Raw genomic sequence first — 26,786 nt, 5'->3', positions numbered from 1 at the left:
TTTAACAGACTGTTCCATGACAATTTAAACTAGACTGTCCTCCAGTCTAAATATATGTAACCATACCTCCTTAAGTGGGTACAGTTACATATATTTATCAATTTGGCTCCGTCTAGGTGTCCTTTCTGTACCTTGGTTCAAAAAGCATTGGAGGACTGTTAAAACACACCCACCCACCTTAAGACTCTCCCAGGCCACTGAAAAAGCCTTTGCAGCTGAAGCGTAAGTCTTGCCGTCTTTACCCATGACTATGATGAAGGCAGCAGGGCTGCCATATTCTTATAACTAGAATAATTAATGCTTGCTATTCTTTCATAATATGAAATAAAAAGAACAAGTTTCCATGGGAAACTTATTCAAGATGAGGATGTATTGAGAATAAACATTAAGAAACACAAAAATAATAAAAAAATACTACTACTACATAATTTTCATTAAATTTAAAAGAAGAAAAATTACCTCTTAAAATCTGGTAAAGAAAAACTTTGACATGATCCGAGCTGAGTGGCTGAGGAGAGACGATAATCTTATGGAGGTCACTCTGCATCAATTCAGTGACAACATATCTTCAATTTATTAGTTAAGGCAAAAGCAGAAAGTCCAGCACATAATCTCTTGAAACATTTACTCTAACTCCTAGGAATTTGAGCTCTTACAGGTCAGAGCTATCGAGTAAAAAAAGAATAAAGCTTCTTCAGAGGTCAAGTCTCCAGACTCTTACAAGAATGAAAATAAAAAACGGGTTGTGAAAGAAAACAGGTTACTCAATAAAGTAGCGTTTGCATTAAGGTAGTTGTTACAAAATTATTCCAAAGTCAAATTACGACTCAGAAATCAAAATAAAATTTTAATATAACGCATGGCATCTTGAAACCTTTAAATTTTTCCTTAAGATTGGTAAACCACAAATTACAAACAACTAAAGTAGCATCTTCATAGCGGACATACATCAACACGGTTTAACCAGCAAGCTGGCAAGTGGAAGCCTGTGAAAGTCGGTTATCAAACGCACCCTGCAGGTTGCTACACGGTCAGTAATGCAGCCTTTTAAAAATACATACGCTTCCCTAAATCTACCCAGCACCCACTATTTTACCTTCTCAAGCATCATATACACATGCATACAAATCCCAGTCACAAAACCTCTTCTGAGTTATAACAGGAGAAAAAAAAGAAAAAAAACCCCCAAACTTCTATCTGGAGAAAAAGTAAAAAACCAAACAGAAACCACTATTTCACATACTCATAGACATGCAGACCTCAGCAGTAGTCATGCTCGCTGATAATTTACACAAATACTTGAAGATACAAAGAGTTGTGTATGCTGTGGCTTATACTAAGGTAAGGTGTGGATTAAGAAGGGTATTGTGTTTATTCAGGAAGCACTAAAAATACTAGAAATATAATGTTTCAAAAAGGAGAAATATGGAAGACACAAGCAGCATATCTTAACCCACAAAATCAATATCACAGTGTCAATTTCCTGGATATGCTACAGTAGTAAAGCACACGCAAAAATCATTACGATAAATACTCGGGCCACTACAGACATACGCTGCCTCTGAGTTGTACCGAGCAGTTAGCGACAGCCAGCTTTTAGTGCGGCCGGCGATGAAGAGCCTGTGGAGAGGCTGCCTCGGCTGTACTGTGCTCCATTCGCAAACGCCGCTGGTAAATTAAGTGTTGATTTTGGAGCTGTGGGTCAGAACAGCGCTTAAAGCAAAACCACAGCACCTCAACTTTCAAGAAGGATTGAACTCGCAATACTGAGAATTTTCAACTTTTACAACAAATAAGCTTGATAATTAAGAAATATTACTGCTTTGAAAGCTGCCTTTAGCAGTCATATTTGAAACAAGAATCTCTGGTATTATTACATTTGTGGCTGAAGAAGGTAAAACACGGTAGCCATATGTTAACTGAACTTCTGCTTTACAGCAAGGTATCAAATGTCTCACGGAGAGCCCTGCATCAGGCATTAAGCATTACGAGTCACCCCAGCCCTGCAACGTTCAAAACAGCCAAAAAGGCGGCAGAGAGGCGCTGCACACCGCCAAGGTCACGCAAAAGATCAAGGAGAGAGGTAGGAATAAAACTGCATCTCCTGGGCCCCAATCTGGTGTCTCCCTTGGTGTACCAGGTTCGTTCGCAGTTCACGGTAAAGCGGTAGTCAGCTCTCAGCCTTCCAAAACTACCAACTGATCAGCTGGAAGAATGGGCAACAGCTCAGCTGCCCTCCTGCGAGTGGGTGCTCCCCGAGTGCTGGAGCGTGGGCAGCTTTGCCCTCCGCTCTGCAGGGAGACCCGGCCTTTGCTGTGCACGAGAAGTTGCACGCTTCAGTTCTACCTGTCCTCCCGATCTGCCGTGCACAAGCTCCGGTAACTTCATGAACTCAGCGACCTCGTGGTGGTATTTTTACGAGTGTGCCGTCCTGGCCTTTCCTCTGAAAGCAAAGCTAACTAGGTCAGCGTGGAGGGGCTTGATCTGTTTTGTTTTTAAATCTCACCATTATCCCGTAGGAGCCTATCGGTTGGTTCAATGCTCTTTATAACCAGCTCTGCTACATATCAGGTCTGAAATCTAATAGCAAACCCTGACTTCAGTTGAGATATTTATCTCTCAGTAACACAGTAAGCAAGTCAGCTTCAGCAGAAACTTCTACTTGTTCTTACCATTATCACCAATTAATTGGCAAAGGTCAAGTTGCGCTTATAACAATCTAGAGAAAACTTAAATTTTCTTTCATCTCTACCTAATCAATGTTCTCCTTCCATCTGTTGCTCTGCAAACCCTACTTGGCCAAATCCCTATCAGCCAAATTGTTCATCTGCCAGCAGCACACCACACAAAAATTAATTTTATAAATTAAATATTGCCAACTTTTTGACCAAAAAAACCCCAAACTAAAATTGCATTCATAAAGAATTCATAAAGAAAAAACCCAACCCTGCAGCACCATAATTTCTAGTCCTCTAATTTTTCTCTTCCTTTTGCAAAGGCCCTCTTAAATATTTATACCAGCCTTTTTAAATTTGTTTTTTACCTTATGGCTGCAACAAATCTTTACATTTCATTTTTAATGTAAAATATTAAAAAAATCCAAAAGCATTACTCTGCACTTTATTATGATAAGATTTTTGTTTTGCTACACCACAAATCCTCCTAAATCTCAATCCCGAGCATAATGTCTCCCAGATGTCTCAACTAGTTGCCATGCCAACTAAAGCAGCTTAAATTAAATGAGGGCCTGAAATGGCACCTGCACCACTCCAGGTCTGTCGCGCATTAAATAAAGCTCTCTTGACAGGGGCTCAGAGGTGCCATTAACTTGAACAGCAGCTATCTGATTATTGTCTCCAGATAATTTAATGAGGGTCTCTAAACAAGAGCGAAAGCAGCACTTGCTTGATGTTCCTGCCTTTTACAAATGTGGCAGCTTCTTAAACAGCTGGTACCCAAGTGGGTCAATGACTTTACCCCGGCCAGTACTGTAAATGTTTAGCAAAAACAAACTACAAAAATCCTATGGGATTTCAATCAACTATTCAAACAGGTACCTGCAGTTTTCTTTTTCAAGTCGAACCATAAAATATGCTGGCTATGAGGTGGTCACTGGAGCTGTAATATGCAGCTAAGCTGAACATTACTACCAGATAGAAATTGCTACTGACAGCAGTAATTAGTTAAGTAGCTGTATAAAATTAGAACTACAAATGTACCAATTTGCTTCAGAATAATTATCAAGGCAAATGCACAGCACAAAAGAACTTCACTTACTCTGTTGACTGGGGGACCTGCTGAGTTGGTAAATTTTACAAAGTGACAGGCAAATTTTAAAAAGGAATAAAGTACACTCTGTGATGTGGCACTCTCATAATGACTTGGATCCTTCTTTATTAGGTCTCTGCGTACCTCAAAACTCAATTCTATAGACTGTTTTTCTGGGAAGAGGCCAGCATTCTGTGAACAAGTTCTGGGGCAGGTGGATTAGCTGGATGCTAACAGTGGAGTGGAGGTGTCTATCTGCATGATAGTTAAGAAACATGCTTTTTTTAAAACAAAACGAAATTCTTTCTTATATATTTCTTATATATTATATATTTTATATATATATTCTTTCTTATATATATTTTATAGGATTTCCTATAAAATGGGGACAAGGGGTTTTCTGCTATTTTAGTATACTTTAGTTATACTTGTCTTTACATTAGGATCATATCAAGCTTAGTTTGTGATGCCACCTCTGTTCTCTTCTAACTCTCTGCAGACTTTATAGCTTCCTAGTAGAAATATTTCTATAACATCCTCATTTTGTATCAATGTCCAAAACATCAAAAAAAAGACCCGGTCCATCTAAAAAGAGTGCAACTCCTCTTCAAAAAAATTTAATGAATCTAATGCTTGTTTAAATTAATTTTTTGTGTTTAAAATTTGCTGACTTTTCCTTTATAGGTAAAATTACTGACATAAGTATATTTGCCATCAAGTCACCTCTAATTATGCCGTGTGGAAATGGCGATCTATGGCATGTGTCAAAGACCACAGACAAGCAATAGCAGCAGCTTTGTGGAGGGACACGGTTTTGGAGTTGGGGAAAAAAAGACAGTGTTTCATAGCAGGAAGAAAATACTGAAACTCCCTCTGAATCTTACTTCTGTGTAAGGTAAGGGCTTCAAAGCCTTTGATGACTTCCTAATACAGCAAAAATTCAGCCTTCCAACTTAATGGAGCTGGGGTACTACGAGAGAGAAGCGCTTAGGTGAAGCAGCAGCTCCCACCTCTCCACTACTGCTTGGTTTCAAAACTACCAGGAGCTGGAGTCCCCAAAAGCACCCACCATGTCATCAATCAGCTCGGAGTTAACGGCATTGGTATTCATCACCTGCAGTTTAGTAGCACCATATTCTGTATTATGTTCAATAAAATCACTGATTTTTATATCTAAATAATTGTATCTATGTATTTGTAAAACAAAGCTTGAATGCTGCGGAAGCTCTGTTTTGGGAAAGACAAACACATCTGGCATATCACACCTGCACGACTGTGTAGAGGCTTGTTGTGACAAGGTTTCTTGGCTGCATACTGTGGTTAGCAAGAGTAAGATATGCAGGTTCTCTGGTGTCAGTAAAAAACACGTGTCTGAAATGGAACGGTGAGCCATTCCCCAGAGGTACGGCAGGACGCAGTCTGCAGAATACAAAAATAAACTCCACTACTTCAGCATTAGTTTCAAAATTTCACTTGCTTATTTAATTATTTGGTCTTGAGGTTACTTGAATTTGATATTCAAATGGGAAATGCATTTGTGCTACAAAGCACTTCTTGCAGATCACTATTCTGATATTTTACAGTGCTTACGGACAGATGCAGTAAAATTATCAAATAGTTCCCTGAGCAGAAAAAACCAAAACAGTGCAAGGGAGAATGTGGATTAATCAGCAGTAGATCTGTGGATAAATTACTAACTACTATTGATAATTTATTCTACAAATAGCTTTTAAAACAGATTTTTTTTAAAAATGCAACACCAAACATCGAACATGCAGTGTGAAGAGTTCCTAGTCAAAGTTAACATTTTAAAACCTTCTCTCATAGTGTCATTTCAGGTTGTTCAAAAATCAAGTCATAATCCTTACATCAGGAATTAAGATAATTTATTGAGTACCTATGAAAGGTTTAAAATTAAAAAGACAAAGGGGAAAATTTCAGTCTATTTTTACTGAATCATTGACAGCCAGGCACATACTGCCAGCAGATTCTACTTGAAAGATCACTGCTAACCATACATGATATTCAAGTTTAAAACCTCCCTGGTATTTTCCCATGTGTACACAAGCTTTTCAATAGAAACAATTTCATATCAATGCATACTAGGGAAAACATTTTCAGTTCCAGGCAATATTATTCAACTAGATTTTGCAAATACTGGAATAAAGGTATTGCAATTTTACTGCTGAATAAAGCAAAATTTTAACCCAAGGCAAAAGAGCCTGGTGTTACAGAGAGAACAGAGCCATTTTGGTAGGGAGTTCATTCAAGCAGACATCTAGGACTCTCTCTCATACAGCCTACTGGCTTGACACCACCACCACCACGCTTTCATTACCTGCAGAAAGTACATCAAGCTGTTCTGTTCTCATGAATATCTAGTGAGAATCTAAGTTGCAATTCCGCCTGACCCGACAATATAAACTGCTGTGTTACCAGCTGCAAATCGGCAGCCCATAGCCTTCTACGGAGGATACTAATCCTCTTAATCCTTGAGGTCCCTGTGCAATTTGTTTGCCTGTTGGCCCAGAGGAACTTGCCACGATGACATTTCAGAAGGGTACTTCAACAAGGAAACCCTTTCTAAGGATACTGTGAAAGAGCAGGAAGCCTGAGCATACGCTGCTGGTACCCCAACAGTGCTGTCATTGTCCCTTTTACTGGCTGGGGGAACCAGATCTTACCTTGTCCCTGTCTGCCCTCCTCCACCCTACATATATGAGGGATTTACTCCCTAATCTGTCAGAAAACAGCTCTTTCACCTTTTAATAAGATCAATGGGAAGGAACTGCTGCACACCTTTGCTTTTACTAGTATTAGAATCTTTCCAAGTCAGTATAAAAGGACTGACAAAAGTGATGTCTTTTCAGCTGCTTCTAATATTCACTTTAATGGAAAAAGTTTTCAAAAAGTTACTATAGAAACTTAGGGTAGTTCTTAAAAGAGAACATCTGTGTATCTCCAGTGGCAGAATTCACTATTACAATTGATTGCAGAAGATTTTGTAATTGGAAAAGAGAGCACAGAATCACAGAATCATAGAATTGTTTAGGTTGGAAAAGGCCTGTAAGATCATCAAGTCCAACCGTAAACCTAACACTGCCAGATCAGTTCAATCAAGAATTAACAGATACGTTAATTGTAATGAAACATTTTTTAGACATTCTAGCAGAATCTATGAGTCACTATTTACCTTTGTAACTGATAGGCTTTAAAGCTAGGTCAGTCCACCGAGGAACACAGGCATATGACAGAACCAAAGCATCATCCAGGCTCGTGTATCAGGGATTATACTTCTGTTCCACCAAGGTAAGTTGATGATTGCAGGGATAAGCCTTGAACTTCAGCTTAATGATGAACTTAAAGACGAACATATAAAACCTAAAATTCACTGACAACCTCTTTTTAATTTATTTTCTCAAGACAGAGACCCAGAATACTATATGCTCCGTTATCTATTCATTTTTGCACCAGGTGATATTGGCAAAAATATCAATACTTGTATAAGATATTAAATGCTCACAAAGATTTTCAATCTAAAACCTCATTATACATTCAAATTCTATCCCAATCTAAGAGTTTGCAAAGAATTTGCATTCTGAAACAAAAATCTCACTAGATTAAAATTCCTTTATTCATCACCAGTTTCCTAAGAAATCTTTTAATTTATCATAAAAATGTTAAGTCCATTTTATAATGACTTCTCTTTACAAAATATACTTTGCAATTCTTGCTAGTACCTACAAGACGTGGAATAATTGAAACTAACTCTACCAGTTCATTTGCAACACATCATTCATATCATGTTAGTCATTCTTTTACTATTTTTTTTTCTTTCCCCAAAAAGGGCACGACAACTCCTTAGAAAAAGGAAATCAAGCAGTACCAACTCAATCCCTTTACACTTTTATCACTGTCCAATATACCTTATTGTAAAAACGGAACGTCACTATGATATCTTTGGGAGCTATACTAGTGGATCAACAAAGGAAGTTTTTACAACTACATCCCCCAAATATGGGATATAGTTACCTGATCTTCTTAAAATGAATCTGAAATAAGTTCTTCTTATACTACAGTAAGCAGAAGCACATGCATTTAAAAATGTGCATATAAATTGAAACTCCTATTCATTCATTCTTCTAATGAATTTAAGGGTCATAAGTGCACTTACTGCAATTATTTCAGCAGAAAGGAGAAAGACGACTACAAAGCAAATAGTCTTCTATTACCAATATTAGAGTCAAGAAATTCAAACAAATTAAAAAAAAAGATAGCCCTATAAAATACTAGTCAGAATGACTTAAAATCAGTTAACCGTGAAGGAAACGAACATTTCTGGTTTTATATACAAAACTTGGCAGTAGCTAAGCTCACAAAAATAAGCTTATCCCATTTAAATATTCTTGATTGTACAATTACATGGAAGGAGTAATCCTTAACCTAGATCTGATTTCTAACTCATATGACTTGTTATACAATGAGGGCACTGAACTAGAGCAAATAACCAAACTCCAGTTTTTGAAGACTACTCATATGCTGTTCACATGAAAGAAATATCAAAGCAAAATTTAAGAGCTTTATCTAACATTCATACGAAAAAGCCCTAGTATCATATAGCAAAATTTTCAACCAATCAGTAAATCATGCTGTACTTTGGTTAAAATCACTGAGTTTAAAATACACCTACTTTCTTCACCAATCAATTCAAGGTATTATAAATAGATCAAACCATATTTCACAAAATTCAGTTTATCTAAAAATAAAGAATGACAATTTTCCACCCATTAATTGTCTTGTAAAGTGGGTCATACAAAAAACCAGCTAAAACCTATCAGTAATTAAAAAATAACCTTCCAAAGTCTAACCATACGAGTAAGCTGGGGCACTCAAACCTCAAGCAGCTCCACTGAAGACTGACACCAACATAACAAAGCTCCTTGGAGAATAAGCAGAACACATGATGTGGACATCTGGGGGACAGGGAATTTTTTTTTAAACCTAACTATTTCTATGCATCCAGGTAACAGAAGAAGCTCTCAGGTCCCGATTACAATTGTATGAAAGCTATACAATTTCAGAAAATAAACCCAAATCCTCAATCGGAACACTTTATATATGTTCCTGAATGTATATGCATACATTTTTAGATGAAAATTGATTGGCAGCTTACTTAAGCTTATAACAGACATTTCATTATGCCCTGCCTGATTTACAAAGAGAGTTTTGGTAACAATTTTGGGTTTGGGAGGAAGTTTTTATTTGCACAATTTGGTTGTGAAGTACAAACTTGAAAGGCAATGCAACCAAAGCTGTTAAAGGAGCAGCAGTACAATGAGATGACACATAACTGAATATGCTACGATTCAAGTGTTTGCTTTCAACAATTCAGCACGGAGTTTCATTTTCAGTGCTTGCTTTTGGGGTTTTCCATAGAAAACACAGAAGTCTATTAGCCGACCTCAGCTGTATGGCAGATCCCTGTACCGAAATGCTAATTTGATAATGGCAATGTCAATGTGTTAGGATATTTGATTATCTGCTCTCTAAAATATGACTTTTACTGAAGTCTGCAAAGGATATTTTGTTACTAACCGCATGTTGTAAAAATATCTGAACAGTTCATAAAACTCTGCAAATAATCTTAAAACTGTTATGGGCAGGAGTCTGGTGAAGAGCTTTTTTCCTACACACATAAAAAATAAAATATAAACAAATAATCTCAGTGCTAATTATCAAGTTCATTTTTTATTAGCTAAAAATGTCTCAAAAATTTAATCTTAGCATGTTAAATTTTTTAAATAGCATAAAGAAGAGAACAGACAGTGGGATTAATCTAGGCAGACAATCTTTATTATGATTCCTGGTCTGTAGCTAGTAAAACCTCTGCAGAGAACAGAATTACCCCTATGTAAAATAATTTTTTGTTCTAAATCTCACAATATTTCTAGATACTTTCTGTACCATTAAAATCTGTACTTAACTCATTGCATTACAGTAACTTCTAGCATTTTAAAAACTAGAGTAAGTACTAAAACAACCTGCTTTGAGTCACAGAACTTCTCTCCCAACTAGAGTCAGTAAGAGCCAGGTCAATCCCTGACTTTTCAGTATTTAAGAATGCAGAAATTCCCAACCCCAAAAATAGAAGATAACCCAAAAAAGGTTTGAAAAAGGAAAAACACAAAACAAAACATGACATTCTCACGTCAAGTTATATACTAAAATTCCATTTTATAATACAGTTACCCATAGACAGCATGTACCTTTGCATCAGTGACACATTAAACAGCACATATATCTGTGTGAAATCTGTTTTCTTGATCAAGATAGAGGCTGAACAAGAAAAGCACAACCCAACTAGTCTGCTGAAACATCCCTGAAAAGTCATGGTTTCAAAGCGTGTGACAGTAGCACTCTGAAAACACCAGAAAGGTACTAATAACTGAGAGGAAGTTAATTACTGGATATAGTTTAAAAAAAAAAAAATCTGGGGGGAATCACCATTAGTAGCAGCAGTATCTGTTGGTAAATACCACAATGCCCTGCATTTACTAGCTCTTACATATTCAAAGCTTCATGTCAACCCTGCACCATTTCACCTCCAATGTTAACAATAGCTAAGAGTTCTTGATAGTATAGATTCACGTCTTTAAATAAAACTGTTTAGATACAGGCTCAAGGTTTGTGGAGTTCTATTTCATAGATACCAACAACTACTTGCAGTTTCTAAGCTAATGAAAATGACACCTACCTCAATTAAGATGCTCTATTTTATATTTAGGATACATTTCTTCAAAATAGTCAATGTGTGGAGGCTGGAGTATGTCGAGGGCAGAGAGTACCTAGGAAACACCACACAAGATCAAGACCTATCCCAGTCAAACAAAAACAAATCCCTTTCAAAAAGACAGTCAGACTGCACCTTTCATATAGAGCTTCGCTTTATTCTATCCCACACAGACAGACCAATATTCTGTCTCACTAGATACGTGAATTTAACAGCCCACCAAGTCAGATATTCTGTACATTCAGGGTCTCTCTCTCTTTTTTTTTTCTAATTCAAGAAATTTTTTCCAGCTGCTCAACTACTAGCTTAAAAGCATAAGTTTATCTACTGAATAAAAATTGGTTTATTTCAAAAATAAATATAACAGTAAAATATTTGAAAGAAGTAATTCTAGCAGAGAAATGAAAAGGCAAAAGATATTACACTTTGTTCTGCCTTTTATCTTTAAGAGTTCTGTGATATACTGCTTCCACATGGGAATTACAAAAAACAAAGTTGTTCACATTCTGAATCAGAAGCTCAGCTCCCTGTGCAAAGCAAAAAGGTAGAAAACCAGCAGCACAGAATTCAAATTCTCTCACAGGAAAAAAATACTACCTTGGCGTAGTCTTTTAGATCCTGTCCTAGGAATATCTATGACATTTAGGTGAAGCACACAAACTTCAGTGGTTATCAGGCTCACCTTCTGACTGCTTACAGAGATGCTTTATTTAATTTTATAGTCCTCAGTAAAATCTTCTCCATAATGAAGACCCTGGTGAGGAGCAGTTTAAGATACCAGTTCAAAAGAAATCTTGTCCCAGAATCCATCTCCCAAGGAATGGTGATAGTGGTGGTGGTGGGACTCTGCAATCTGGTACAAGCTTGCAAGGCAGTCCACCTCTTTTGCGTCCCACTAACACCGCTTATCTGAATTCAGTGCTTAACCACAAATAAAAACTTCTTTGGAATATGATACCCTCAGATAAAAAAAGATAAACTTTAAAGCAGGAGGAAAGGCAATGAAATAAGGTTCTGAAACAGACACCCACTTCCTGATCCCATTCCACTGGGAGAAGATAGTCCTCCCAAGATACTCGTGACTGCTCATCAGCGGGAGAGGTTACCACATCCACAGTTGCACTTGTGGAACAGCTTCTGTAAGTACTTTTTTGATTGACTTCAGGCACAACCATATGGGTCAATTCAGATAATTTTTTAAAATGTTTTAACTTAACCTAGCTGATTTTACCTAAAGCAGATTTGGGAGTGCTTGCACAACCACGCTGCTAGAAGAACTGAGAGAGCAATAAACTCCAACGAAGGGGAGAGAAAGATGGAGTAAGAAATAGTTTAGAAGCGAAAGCATCTCCAGCTGGCATAGCTTTGTGCAGATTGACATTTATCTAAAGCCTAAAGTAAGATTAGGTGGAAGTGTATTGCCTGTCTATTTGCAAACATTTTGAAAGGGAAATTATAAATATCCTTAGATTCTTGATAATTTCATTTTTATAGTGTTTGCAACAGTAATATCTGAGTTTCCAGGAAATCTGATAACCATAAAATTAGAGAGCTTTTAAAGCATTTTAGATATTCTATAACTTAAAAGAAAAAAATACTTCTATTATAGATAGCTCCATTTTACAATTAGGCTTTATCAAAGACTTCAAAATTACTTTGAATTTACTTACATTGTCATGCTTAAAAAAACACAACATCTTCAACTCCCGGAAGACCCTTTTACAAGAGACCAAATTTTGGAAGACGTTGGGCATCTTTTTGAGTGCAACTCTCTTTCCATCTCGTGGATCTGTTACTGACCTACAGAATAAAAGATTTAGAACATCACATACTACTGTTAGACAATTTTTCTAAATCAGAAAAGAATATTTTAGAATTCTTATCACTCTCAACTTAGACGGTGAGTCAAAACAATGTGAAGACACTTCTAGGGAGAAAAGTATTAAGCAAAGGGCGTTACGCACTGTACTATAGACTCTGTATTAAATGTAGTGTGATCATTCTTTGATTAGAGTACATATACACATACCCAGTCAAGCTTGGTAGCTGTGAAGTGGCTGGACACATGTACATCAGTGCGTATACTGCCTGCCACTGGCATACACTGTAGGTCAAAGTTAGATCAACACTTTGAGCAGAGGAGCAGACGTGATGATAAACATCTCCTTCACCTCCCAAAAAAGAGCTTATTAAGAGTAAAACATTTTCTCAGTTACACAGATTTGATTTTGTCAGGTCTACTGCTTTCTTCTTCCTCTCCTAAGAGGGCAAAAAATGTAATAATCCCATTCTGGCAGAAGACGGGCAAGTGCAAGACTATTACCTGACCTACCACTAAAGCACTTTACACCTGGAGAAGCAACTACCTATGTTTCCACAAATGTAAAACAGGCATGATACCTGTCTTTCTCCCATAGAGCTTATGGGATGCGAGTATAGAAGTTCAGAAATTATAAGGTGCTTTGCACATGGCAAGTATTTTAATTTAAAGTAATTAGATTCTGAAAATAGAATTTTATAATGAGAACCATAAAACTAGAGCAAGGAGATTATGGTGCCTCAATTCCCAATCACGGTTTTTAAGGTGAGCCTTCTCAAACCTCACTACAAAACAGGGTTTCTAGATCTTCAGTTGTTAGGAAACCTTCATTTTTTTCTGCATATTTTTATTGGGAGGACCAAAATAACTTTCTTCTCTGTGCAATGCCATAACCACATAAGAATCTACATCCAGCCATGTACCCCGATGACTACATTTGTCCTTAAGAAGTTGCTGGCTTTTCTATCATGTGACTCTCCTACAGATGACACGGAAGGCTTCTTTTGTCTCAGGTCCATGTTGGTTTAAGTATCTAAATAAAAATTAGAATGGGGTAATCAAATATCTGCCTTATCTCCAAGTACCACATCTGACTTCAAAACACAAAACAATTCAATCAATCAATCTAAAAAGTCAGAAGTAGCCATTGATACTAGTGGTTGGGAGTCAAAGGAGAACTATCCCAACACACTTGGCTAGAACGCTTGTTAATAGCCACTGCGTATTTACATTTTAAATAAGGGATGGAGGGAGACTTGGGAAAGATGATACCAGACTATTTGTATGCTGGGAAACACAGAGCTGAAAAGAATCTGAAAAGGTCTTGTAATTCACAATATGTTTCCTATTTTCTGCAGGACCTTTGCCTCTTGCCTCTAGCCTAAATTGGAAAGAAAGGGAACGAAAACTGGAAGAACTACAGAAAATCCACTGTTAATGGAACTCGGCACTCACCATGGGCCAGACTGAAATATCCTCCCTCACGCTGTATAGTAACTTCATTCACAGATGAGGGTTAACCTCAATGAGTCTATTTGCAAAACAAGGTACTATTCATCATGAGTAGGGGACATTTCAGGCTGGCCCGTAGCTTTGGGATTATAGCAGAGGCAGATTCTGAATGACACGCAGCAGGGCCAGTACCAGGCAGTGGCTCACAAATTCATATAAATTTGATCCCAGCATGAGCTGAGAGCTCCCATTGCTCACAAGGTCAAGCACCACTGATCAGCTAATTAGTGGTATTCTTCTCTTGTTATGAGACAGCATTTCTGGTCCCCGCCAAGTTTTTACCAGCTTTAAAAAAAAAAAAATAAATAAAAGCAAGCCACCAAACCTCTAACCTGTAAAAGAAAACTTAAAAGCTGCTGATTCCTGGGAATTAAATAGATATATTTTTGCTACAAAAACAAAGTTGTAAAATTTTATTCATAAAAATCCTCACTGATTACACTGCAGATGCTACTGAATTACTAATTTTTCCCTTTGGAGTTTTGACACTATTGCTGACCACTGCACACACCCCCCAAAACACTGCTATCAAGAGGATATTCACAGCTACGACCGCAATGATGATACACTGAAGTATCGCACGGATGCAAGACCTGAGACCTTTGACACATGAGATTTCCTCACAAATGACCGTTAATATCCAGGCAGACCACAAGCACCTTCCTCAGCTATGTTATATTCAACAGTACAGTTAAAACAACAGTTAAATAGCTATCTTGGCTATGAAAAATATTTGATTTAAAACCTTCAAGATTTATTTTATTCTATATTATAGCATATGTAGAGCACACTCGACAATTCTTTTTGAATAAGGTGAAGAAAATGAAATACGTGGGTTTGTTTCGTTATTTTTCCTTAGAAACATATCTAAAAAACATAACTACAACAAAAGAATTTTCTTTAAATAGACACAATTGCTATTTTACACTGTAAACAAATTAATTCTCTAAAATTGCTTCAATTTCTTTAAGACAGAATAAGACAATGCTTAAGATCTAGAGAGCTTATTTGAGAGAGTTCACATCTACTTCTACCATTTCTATTATCTGTAATAAATTAGTGCAGCAAACATATATAACTTTCTCTAAAGAAAGACTAAAAAAGTCTTCACTGATCACGTCCAGGAGTTGTACAACACCTGGAGTGTAAAGCAAAGAGTGTAAAGCAAAGAACAATGGCAAGTGGTCTGTAGGTTTACTTTGCTGAAGAAATTAGCTGCAGCTTCACAGATTTAATACATTTTTTGTTTGCTTTTTACCTCAAATTCCATAAGGTCAACAGAACCTGAAACGGACAGACCTGAAACAATCACAAGTCACAAACAACCACGTTTTGAAGACAGACAGGTAAGCAAGTAATGCAACCTTCCACCACGGATACAACTCTGTCATCTGAACCTTGGGCATCACCTGGACTGTTTACGGCAAGAGGAAGTCAATCTCCATAAAACCCGTTGCAGAGAGCTTGTGGCTTTGTTAAACTCTCTTCCCCTTGTTCTGGAGATTGTAAGCTTTACAAGCTTTTTAAGCTCCTAGTTGTATATTTAGGCTGTAACTATAGCAATCGCTTCTGAATTTGAGTACTATCACAACAGAAAGACACCGTTCCGATTAGCCATAGAAGAATAACCCATTTTGTAAATGTTAACAAGCAAAGAACTCAACATATCAGAATCAGCTTTGAAATTTTAGCTATTTTTGACATATTAAAATTTCATAAACAGGTCAGATGTGCAATACAATTCCCATATCCACGTGAAACAGATACAAGAAATTGAAAAAGTGCTTGAACAACTTGCAATGAATCAATCAATAAAACCAGCATTATTAAAAAAAGAGCAAGAATAGTTTGGCTTTGGTTTTGGGCTTCAAGACTAATAAGAACCAAAAGACCATAACAAAACCTGTTGAGGAAAATTCTACACTGCTGGATTGACAAAGCACTTATTAGAGTCCTCTCTGCTCTTTGGGTGTTTCCTTATTATTAATGTCCTGCAGGCTTTTTAGACCAAATGCACCATGGATTTGAGCGCACGGAGATAACAAGCAGGCCCGCTACAACTACGCACGCAGCGGATTTTTAGCCGTGTTCAAGTCTCTCTGTTGCAGCAGCACCAACAAGACGACACTGAATTTAAGGCAGGCGACAGAGTTGCTTCTGAAATTCAACCTATCGGGAGGCAAGATGAAACCGATCTGCTGGAAGAGGAATAAATACCAAAACAAGTTTCCACTTGCTTGCTTGTTCATTTCTAATTGAGCAAGGGGGAATCATCAGTTTGGTACTTGAGGATTTGGATACTGGTTCTCCTCCCCCGTGACAACCACCTCAGAGGCTGCATGCGTTAGCAGCAGCCACACAGCTTTGGGAACCTACACTCAAGACCTTTTGGAGTTATTTTTAATAGCCACCTTTTAACCATATTTCTGTTTAGACACTTCCTATCTGCCTTCTTCCAAATCTTACAAGCATAAATATTATTCCAGCAATTGACAAGAAAAATGCAGTAATACATACTATGAGATGGGCCGTAATACACAGGGTTTCAAAGTTTGCATTGTGTCTTGTTAATGTTTTAAGGTAAAACTCACAAAGTAGCATTTCTTGTTATTATTCATGCAAAGACCAGTCATGCTTGTAGCTGGTAACAATATAACTCTAATGAATGTGAATGGAAGTGCAGTAATTTCACGCCATGTTGAGTTTGTTCTCTCTTAACTCAGGGTAGCAGCTGCTTTGGTTCAGCACAAACAGTACCAGAGAACAGAGATAAGTGCTGAAGCCTGTTACAGAGGAATGCTTTTATTTCCCTGGCGCTGAGAGGCTTGCTGGGCTGAGCTCTTCTGGTTCTGCAACACGCGGGTTATCCCATCTGTATTAGCTAATGAATCTCAGGCTGCACAGATAACGAACGGCTCTGAAGGCAGCTTCCGCCATCTCCCGTGCAAACGGCCCTGTTCAAAACGTCTCTGTCGTAATGGCCAGTTACTTGTCAAACTAACTTCACATAAATTATTTAAATATCATGTACAGTGTGCTTTTAATGCATATACTAAACAAACACCTGATTTTTACAGTAACATATCTATCTGCAGTCCTAATAAAATGAAATTTGAAGTAAAAACTGCTAACATCTTCATTTTATTAGTCTAAAAATCAAACTATTAAAAACTATAACCTACACTCATGTATACTCTTCAGATAGTGCCATACCGCCACACAAAATTACCCGAAGACCTCAAAAGGTGTCTTTTTAATTGAATTCTAGATTAAAATAGTCACCCCCAATTCTAATAAAATATTAAAATAGAATAACAAAATTCAGTTTTTGAATAGTAACCTGAAACATTTTTAGGCAAAGTCTGAAATTCAATACATTATTTTAAAAGAACGGAAGTACTCCTCTCACACTGTCTGAAATTATGGAAATGTTAAAACACAGAATAGCGTTACATATAAAGCTACTTGCATTCACTGATTTTCAATTACACTGCCTCTCTAGTTGTGCCCGTGACTATTTTTAAAGCAAGCAGCCTGACCTCATCACCTAAATCAAATGGCATCTACATGTTGAAACGACAGCCAAATGCACACCTTCGACTTCTCCCAGCTGCCTATGAGCTGTGTTACCAGCAGCAATGGTGGTGATGCAGGTCGAGAGTGTGAAAGTAATATATTCAAAGTTAAAAATCTGAATCCAAGACACTAATTGAGAGAAAGTCACCTCTGGAGTTCCAATAGAGAAATGAAAAGCAGAAAGTCTGAAGTGGAGGTCATTGTAAAAAGATACCTAAGATAGGATTTCTGATGGATTTGAAAGACTGACTTTCTTCAGCTGTACTGCCACAAAATCATGCTAGTTGCATACAAACACAAAAATCCAACAGTCAGCTTTTACAAAACCTAGTTCAGATTGAAAATAAATTTTAGGATGTGAATGTTGACCATCTACAGTTGAGCAAGTTTATATCTGCTCTGCAGAAAGTCATGAGGCAGTTTATAGTTGCCTAAATTGAAGTTCTTATAAATCAATGTTAATTACACATGAACAGTAATACAAACTGCAAAACTTCTTTTTTTTCCCTATCGGTATTAAGCCTGTACTTTGCCTAACCTCCTTCTTAATCCCTTTATTAAAAAAAAAAAAAAAAAAAAATCTTAGAAAGATTATACGGATATGAAAGTAACTGCTGAATGCCTGAAAATCCTTTCAACCTCTACCCCCCAAAATATGAAATGGATATCCATCTTTTTCTCTCTGACTGAAGGTATATACTTAAAACTTTTGAGTACTCATTCCCAAGCCTCTTCTGTGGCTGAGCCTCACTTGAAAAACTGACGGCGCTTTGTACCTCAAAGTACCACAGCCCTCTAGTTCAGTATCCACAATGACACTTATCTAGGAATACTAAATTCTCTTAAGTCAGAACATAATCAGGCAACTGATACCAGCAAACATCGGCGTCCTTTTAATTCTTACGCTTCTCCCGTGGATGTAGCTGTCATGCAGCCTCGTTAGTGAGAGTGAAAATGATTGGTCTTTAATCAAATAATATTGATTACCAATTTATATCGATAGCTACCACAGCTTTATCAATGCTCATTTTTACTAGCTGCGGGACCCATTTTAATAAACAAAAAGAGCTAAATGTATTGCAGAACTGTTAAACTTCCTCACAGCTGTGTAAGCAAGGCCTCATGTGTCTGCTCTCTCTGTTTGTTCAAATGTTTCCATATAGCAAAAATCAGTTTCGGTGAATAGTCTTTTCCTGGTGCTCCTGTTGTAGTCTCTGATAAAGGAATGAGTTAAATGGGCTTGCTGTGGCATATGCATTTAAGGACAGTTTCTTTTTTCTTTTAAATAACCCACTTCTACAAACAAGTAATGACCACCTGCAATATCCAGCTCGAAAGCAATTCCTCTACTCTTTCCCCCATAGCTGCAACAATTTCACACTGCTCCTCACCCCCTCGCCTTAGCTTGTGAGCTTTATACCACTCACTAGCAATTTCACTTCAAGGGGCAGCACAAAACTAACAATCAAAGTTACGACGATCAGAAACGTCAGGACTGTATTCCAAAGAAGAACAGGAAAAGGAAAGAAAGAAAGAAAGAAAGAAAAAAGCCTGTCTGAAAAACTGGTATTTACAGCATCCAATAAAGATGCTGAAAAGGTTGCTTTGTGTTTGTGTACAGTACCTACTTTGATACCAGTAAAATAATTATTAATAGCAATACGCTATCAGGTCACATATCCCCAAGAGAAACTAGAAAAGCACAAAAATCTCCTAGGAGCTAATTGAGAGAACAACTAGAAAGGCAGCTTTACTTACTGCTGTTCTCAGAAGAACACATTTCAATTCCCTCCTCCGCTTTGTTAGGATATTACACCCTAGGTGAATCTAGCAGTAAAGTGAACAGCAGGCAGGGAATCTATCCATCACTCAGCACAGTCAACGGGGTGCTCTTTCAAGCTACTACTGAAGCCTGCAAAGGTTTCACTTATTAGGCATCAACTGTAGCTGGGGATAAAGAGATGAGAGGCCAAGATTTAAACCAAAAATAACTTAGCAAAAAATTATATATAGGTATGGGGCAAAAAATAAGTTAATAAATAACTTGGAAGGGGGACAAATATCCAGGAATTTCTAGGTTGGCTTTAATCATGCCTCTAAGAATTATGTGATTCCAGATGTTTCTGTGAGAACACCCAATCGTTTAGGATTCTTTATTACACTGTATAACCCACTGGAAAAAGCTACTTTTAATACTTGTAAACCGAGTCACATGTTTGGCTTTCACAGCATCTACAAGTCTTTCAGTACAATTAACTTGCGCTCACACTGTCGTCTCACAGAGTTCGTTACCTGGTGTGCAACGCCCAATATGCACAACCTAGCACCCGATCTTGCGCAAAACTTGAAATAAACTGACACCTCGGCCCTGTGTGCGTACTGGGTGTTGCACAGCGGGTAACAAACTCCGTTGGTGAGACAGCAGCCCCAGCAGTTGGGTTACTCAGAGGAGCGGGCTGCCTGGCTCTGTGTCGATACCACCAGTGTCACGACCTCCTCTTGCTCGTGGCGTGTTAACAGCACCCAGTTGCCTCCCCTTGTCACTCACGCTTCACCTACATAATAATGGTGGAATTAAGTTGTAAAAATTATCAAACAATACACTTTGTAAAATTCAAAAAAGTTCTCCCTGTTACCTTACCAGGTTTTTAGTACTTAAGACGAATGTAAGAAAGTAAAGAACTCATTTATATTAATTTCTACTTAAACTAACTGACTTCATGACTCGGCCACTTAAAAAATGGTGACCAACTGCAACAACTATTTGTTGTAGCTCTATCACCTACTGGTACAGGTAACACCAAGACTACTATAGCCAAAATATTACAGAAGGTTATTTCTCTATTCTTGATTTCTTAATGTATTCGATAACATGCTGTTACTTTGAACAGTTTGTTTCCTCTGTAACTTCAGTTTGGTCAGTTCTCCCTTTTTATAAACATGACAAAAGTGATCCTTCTAGTCAAAAAGAAGGAAAAAAAATACAGATTTCTCAGATAAAGAGATTAAGATACAGGTAAAGATGACAATTTGTCTTATTTCAGACTTTGGCTCTTGTAAAAAAAAAAAAAAAGAAATCAAATACACATATATTTGAATGCTTAACATGAGAGTGAAATGTTCCTCTTGAAATATTGCCCATTTTCTTCAGACACCAACATTTTACAAAATCCTTCATCAAATCCACAATTAAGTTGAAAGCTAAACTTTCTATACCTAACCCGAATGTATTATATGTGTTCGGGACTAAAGGCTGCAAGGCGCTTACAGTCCATCTTGTTTAATTCTTCCCTATCTCGTCCTGTATTCACCAATACATCCAAACCTGCCTACATACATACAGCAAGAACAACTATATTTTTTGGTTTGTTCTTTAAAAGATAGTCAAATCTACCAGAACATTTATACCTTTCTCTACAGCAGTAATTCAGTCCTGTGTCACTATGGACCAAGCTGACTTTGCAGGTAACATTGTTCACCAGAGCAACCAGTACTCTTGTTTCACCAGAGCAACCCCGCGTGAAGAAGCAGACCAGCTTTCAGGCACACGAGCCCTTGCCCTGCCTGTGTCTCCAAACCACCGCAGATACAACAGTACCATCCCAAGTAAAAGATTTTTATCCTTTCAACAGGCAAGTTAGGTAAGGACATACTGGTCCAAGTGATTTACTGACGGTGTGGTTTCACGCTACGCTATCTTGTATAACTGCAAGCCGCCGCGGGAAGAGGGGGTCCTGCTCCCACCCGTTGCTGGTGCTTGCCCTCCTGCCGGCACTGGAGAGAGGCTGCCCGCACGGTGAGGCAGTGCAGCACAGCGGTCCTGCGCGGGCAGATCCGGCATTAAACATGCCACAAGCGGGATGAAGTCATCCCAAAGCCACACAATCCCTAGATGTGACAGAGGGGAAGCTGTGCGAGCACATGGCTGGCGCAAAGTGCAAGACGGTGCGATTTTTTGGTAGCAGTTCGCAATTACACCAGATTAGGTACAGCAGGAAACCGGGCCCTGGGTCACGCCGGGAGCTTACGGACAGAGCCAGAAATGGGGACTGCATCTCCTGAACTGCAGGCAGTGCCCTACGCAGAAGGGCCATTCCTCTATCCATCAGAAAACTTCTTTTTTTTTGCTGATTATACACAATATAAATATATATGCCTTATTACATTTAAGAACTACACAAAAAGTTTAAAAAAAGAGTCTGACATAAAATGTACCAAGAAAAAAAGATACTTTACAAAAACCGTAGCTTCTATTTACACTGCAGGCTAATCACTCCAGAAATAATAAAATTTTAAAGAGTAATAGAACTACAGAGAGGATTAATGATACAATCCAGACCTCTAGTTAAAATGTTTTCAAAGACAATTCTTATCTCAAAGAATCCTTGCAGGCATTTAGCCTTTTCAATTACGCATTATAAGTCTGTAGCAACTTCTACCATGTTGATGGCAAATTTTCAAGGTGGAGACTATGCCAACAGTAACTTTTTCCCTCTCTGAATCCAGGTCAACGCATACACATTGTTCTATAGTTTCAACTGGTAGAAAAACAAGTTTGTGACTACTCCATGGCAATTATTACACAGAAACAAGATAATGAAAGAATGTTCTCAGGGGCGGTGTGGGAAAATGCTGATGGAGATTGTTCTAAGAGGGAAGTGAACCTTCTCTTATGTTTATAGGGAATACCTATAAATTTACATCAGGACTTATCAGAAGGGGGGGACTTAAAAGGATTACTTTCCAAGTTTTTCTTATTAGTCAGTGAACTTTTTTCATCAGACGCTTGACTCTTAATCCTGCAGACTTTTTCCAGAAAGCCTTACTCTAAGATATATAACTAACCTGGTCCCACAAGCTTTTCAGCTGCTCACCCAAGCATATTTGATATACCACGTTTAAGCAAATAACGCAGCTCATATTCAAGGGCAGGTGACACCCAATATACCCCTTTTTCAGTACATCGTATTGCAATCAATCACATCTTGGCATATCTCAAAATATATTTGAGCATGGGATGAAATAAAAAATCCTTTAGAAAAGTTCACAAAACCAAAAGATTCCCAAGACTGATGTGAAAGGGCAGGGAGAGGGTGTGCAGTTATCAAATCACTTATCTGGGAAATGTTTGATTGGGTACATAAAGTTTACACCCAGGAACAGGCCATCAGATCCAGTATATCTGCTCTCCGTTACAATTATTGACAGGCAATGAGCCCTACCAAAACACGACAAAAACTGATCAACAACATTTAATGGACTATTAGGTAGCAGAGGGCAGAGGTGAGGAAAGCATGCACATAATGTGTGAAATCATTAAGAAGATAAAACTATATACATATGCACATTTAACAATAGATTTCTTATTGAAGAATAAAAAGGAAATTCACACACATATAGTGAGTTTTTAAGCAAAGTAAAGTAGCTGCTTTAACAATTCTACTATAATAAACACTCAAATACAAGTGAGACAGGACACAGGGAATGTTCTAGATTCTCCAGTGACCTTCCCTAATCAACAGAAGTATTTTCTCCCATCACAGACTACAGAGTTCGCCTTCCAAAATGGCTCCTGACCGCCAGCGGGGGTGTTCACCAATGCATAACACATACATTTTAAAGCTTTGTGACAATTCTTAATGGAAGTTAAATTATTCAAATGCTAAATCATTTTGCCTAACTTTAGTAGCCTAAAAGTCATTTTTCCAGTCTAAGGCTCTAAGCGTGGCATGCTTAACCTGGTGAATGGCTGCTGCTGGGCTCCCGGATCTGGCTCCCGGTGTGGCCATGCAAACAGCTGTGCTGGCACGATGAAGCAGAAAGCAGGAAAATAAGTAGCTGAGACAAAGGGGAAGACAGACAGACTGCTTTTTCAGTAACAATGACAGCTTAAGCATATGTCAAATATGATCTAAGTCAGTCACACTGGCTCTGTCTAGTCAATAAGGAGAGGGATAGGTGGGATTAATCTCTTTTAGGGCTCTCAGATAACACATGACTTGCTTCTCTAGAAATGCCTCACCCGAGCAGTTAACTGCAGAGAACCAGCTTAAAACGAAGCCTCGCTTGTAGGTAACCAAAGCTTGCTGATTTGAGGACCCTAATTCTTTAATTTTCCATGAGCCTTTTCTCCCCGCCTGCCAAGTCTGAATGAGAGTCGGTGCTACATGTTACAAACCACGTTAAATCCTGCCCTATTAGTGGAGTGACTTAGGCTTCCCTTGCAGTGAGAAACAGGAGAGGTGGCTAATTGAGCAGTATCATTAGAAGGGAGTTAGGTTTTGTTTTTGTTGGATTTTTCGCAAGAGAATTTTAGCATACACACTCACGCAATTAGCGTGGTATTATAATGCGTTTTACCCTCTGGCTGTACGCGCATTGTCTAAGAGATGCAAAAGCTGATACGATCTCATTTAAAGGAGATATTCATAATCATTTTAGCTATATTTTTTAAAGGGAAAGCCACACACAGATAAGTTACAAGGAGGAGGAAAATATTACAGCAGTGCAGTGTCCAGTCTTCTTCACTTTACTGCAACGACCAGAGCTCTCTGGAAGGCTGTTTTAAACTGACAGCACGAGGCCTGTCACTGCTAAGGAAGAAGAAACAAATGGAAATCAACAGATCAGACAGTCATAGCATCATCAATGCTGAAGAAGGAGCAGAAGTTAGAGAATCTGAGGATGACTACCCACCGGAGTGAGGAAGGGCACTGACGAAAGGTGGATCCTGTACTCATGCAGTGACCAGATACACAAGTCCAGGGATAAATTACATAATTTCTTATTATCCTACCTGCAAGCTATTTTAAATATCTGCTTACCCTAAGTAGCTAATCAGGGCCCACAAGACAGACACATGTAACACAAACACTGACACTTATGAAGCGCGACCGCGTATTTTCACCAGCATTTCATGGACTTAAAAAGTTTCCACAAAATCTGTTTACGATCCTGCTGCAAATCATTGCCTACAAAGAACCCCCAGTAGCTGCAGCACAGAAGATTAACCCGTTTCTAACAGAGTTTGAAAGAATACACTGAGTAAAAGTTGGTACTGATAGCAGAATTTTTAGCCCACAAGTATGGAAAAATAAGAAAAAGGTTTCATTGTTAAAAGACATTATCAAAAAGAACAGCTGCTATTTTTTAAGATATTTAAGAAACTGGACGTGCTGTTAATGATTTTCAAGTCACTATGGCTCTGCAGCAGTCTCCACTGGCAATACTTCAAAGATGCTAAAATGAAATATTAGCAGTGGGTAAAAAAAAGTCTTTATTTTGAGAGATATGATATGAAAACAAACTGAAAAAGATAGCTGAGGAGATACTACTGCGCAAAACGGTGATTTCACTTAGCTTTAACTTTGAGACAGACATCCAAGAGCAGTCAGTGTACAAGCAATAAGGAACTATGCAGACAGTGCAGTGACAGTCAGAGGCAAGAGCTCAACAGATCTCTTGGAGGATGTAACAGCATCGCCACCGCTGGAAGACACAACACCCACTGCCCTCTCTCGGATGTATGTTTTACTCCTACAAAATAACCTTCGCAACACAAGAAAGCAGCTTGCTTTATTGTCCTTTGGTGATGGCATACTCTTGCCCCTACAACTAAGCAAAAGGGATTTAAACAGTTAACTGTATGATACAACCCCCTTTTTTCTCAAAAGCACGGATGTAGTGAAGTGGCATATCCAACAGCCACCTCTTCGGGGGTTTTTTGGTTTTGTTTGTTTGTTTGCTTTTTTGTTGGTTTTTTTTTCCCCCTCTGATCTTAAGTGGTGCTGTAAAGACGCACTCAAAATTGAGCCCAGACTGTGCTGCACAGTTAGAAATAAAATAAGTAACAGTATATATCTTGAAGGGACTGGTCTAATTTAAAACAAGTCAGGGTAAAAAGCAGAGGAAGAAGCAAAAGGATATGTTTACTCTATAGAGAGGTATTTACTATTAGTTATTCATTTACAGGTCAATCTTCACTGTATTAATGAAAATTTGAGAGTATGTCTGGCTTGTTATACCATTTTTAAGTAGTACAATATGTTACTGGAGGTGTTGAGAATGTCTCAGAGTTAACTTTCAGTGAGCAAAATGAAGATATTAGAAGTTTAAAGAAGCAAAGGGCTAGATGTCCAGCAGTCTTCACAGGTAAACATTAAAAAAAAGTACAGGAAAGAGAAAAAATATTTTGGAAGCCGTTATTTACTCAAGCTACTCAAGCAAAACAAAACATGTTGCGATTGATTTATGAATGGTGATAGCAAACACTTTTCCAAAATCTATTTCCAATTCCCTTTTCCAGTAAATCAGAGAGTCCTGACTTTCAATAAATGTCAGTATTCCTCCTCTTCCTCAGCTCACCTCTTACCCGTTCCCTACCTACAGTTAAGCCTGGCCCGTGCTTGGGGAAAATATCTCATTTAAAACTGAAGTGACACATTCTAACTAACATAGGAAGCACGAGCTGTGCCTTGGTACGCATCAAGTAAAACAAAAGCTAGCCAAGGCCCCAGAAAAAGTAAAATCTCACTAAGAACAACCCCAGACTTAAAGCCTCTCACTGTGGACACAATCTAGTAAGGTCCGCATACCGTGGAAATGCTTGGTTTCCCTCCTGAAACCACTGCAAGTGGCAACTGAAGGTGAGATGCTCCAGTTCAAATGCAGACCGCTCTCTAGGAGCAAGCGGTATGACACTGGCTGTTCAGTATCTGCGATTCTACTAGTTTTTGTTAAGCAGTCTTCACTAACAGTTAGCATTTGCTGAGTTTTATATAAACGGTAGAGGGATAAAAGAGGTCGTTTATCTGGTTTGGGGGTATTTTTGGCCACATTACAAGGTAATACAGGTCTGCGTGCTAGATCCGCAGGGCTGGCTGGGAACTCCCGTAGCCCTTTCAACACCACTGGGGATGGAAGGGGAGGTATTGAAATTTTTCCACCCAGATGTCCACTTTGTTTCAAGTTTTGTCGCCCACCTAAAGTGCAAAGCATCCCATCAGCTTGCATTAGGACTAAAGAGTAGTACTCCACCCAGAAGCAACAGTTCATTGACAAACTGTTCTCCCCTGGTTTACCCGTCTTTGGAGGTCAGCTCCAGGAGTCCTGCACCAGTTTCAGCGCTCATTCCCACAACAGATCGCTTGATATTAAATAGACAAGAAGTCATTTGCAGACTGACATGGATTGATAAAACTTGGGTGAAGGTGTTCACAGAAAAAAGTAAAAATTTCTTACACTTTTAGACATCTGGAACCTACAAAAATATATTCTACCAGCTAAATGTTCTCCTAAAATTTAGGCAATTAAAGTAGGTTT

At 38.2% G+C, this 26,786-nt stretch overlaps 1 protein-coding gene across 2 annotated transcripts in view; it reads right to left on the bottom strand.

Annotated features, from left to right (window-relative positions):
* The window catches only part of NLK (nemo like kinase), a 65,545-nt gene that overhangs the window by 18,728 nt on the left and 20,031 nt on the right, over positions 1–26,786 (bottom strand). For both annotated transcript variants that reach the window (XM_072882304.1, XM_072882303.1), the window contains exons 2-4: positions 12,229–12,358; positions 10,558–10,613; positions 460–566 (exon numbers count right to left, since the gene is read on the bottom strand). In XM_072882304.1, coding sequence (XP_072738405.1) covers positions 460–566; positions 10,558–10,613; positions 12,229–12,358 — 293 coding nt within the window. The remainder of the gene's footprint in view (positions 1–459; positions 567–10,557; positions 10,614–12,228; positions 12,359–26,786) is intronic.

The sequence above is a fragment of the Ciconia boyciana genome, chromosome 17, assembly GCF_034638445.1.
Source record: "Ciconia boyciana chromosome 17, ASM3463844v1, whole genome shotgun sequence".
Classification (NCBI taxonomy): domain Eukaryota; kingdom Metazoa; phylum Chordata; class Aves; order Ciconiiformes; family Ciconiidae; genus Ciconia; species Ciconia boyciana.
This window is presented reverse-complemented; position numbering and strand designations above follow the sequence as displayed.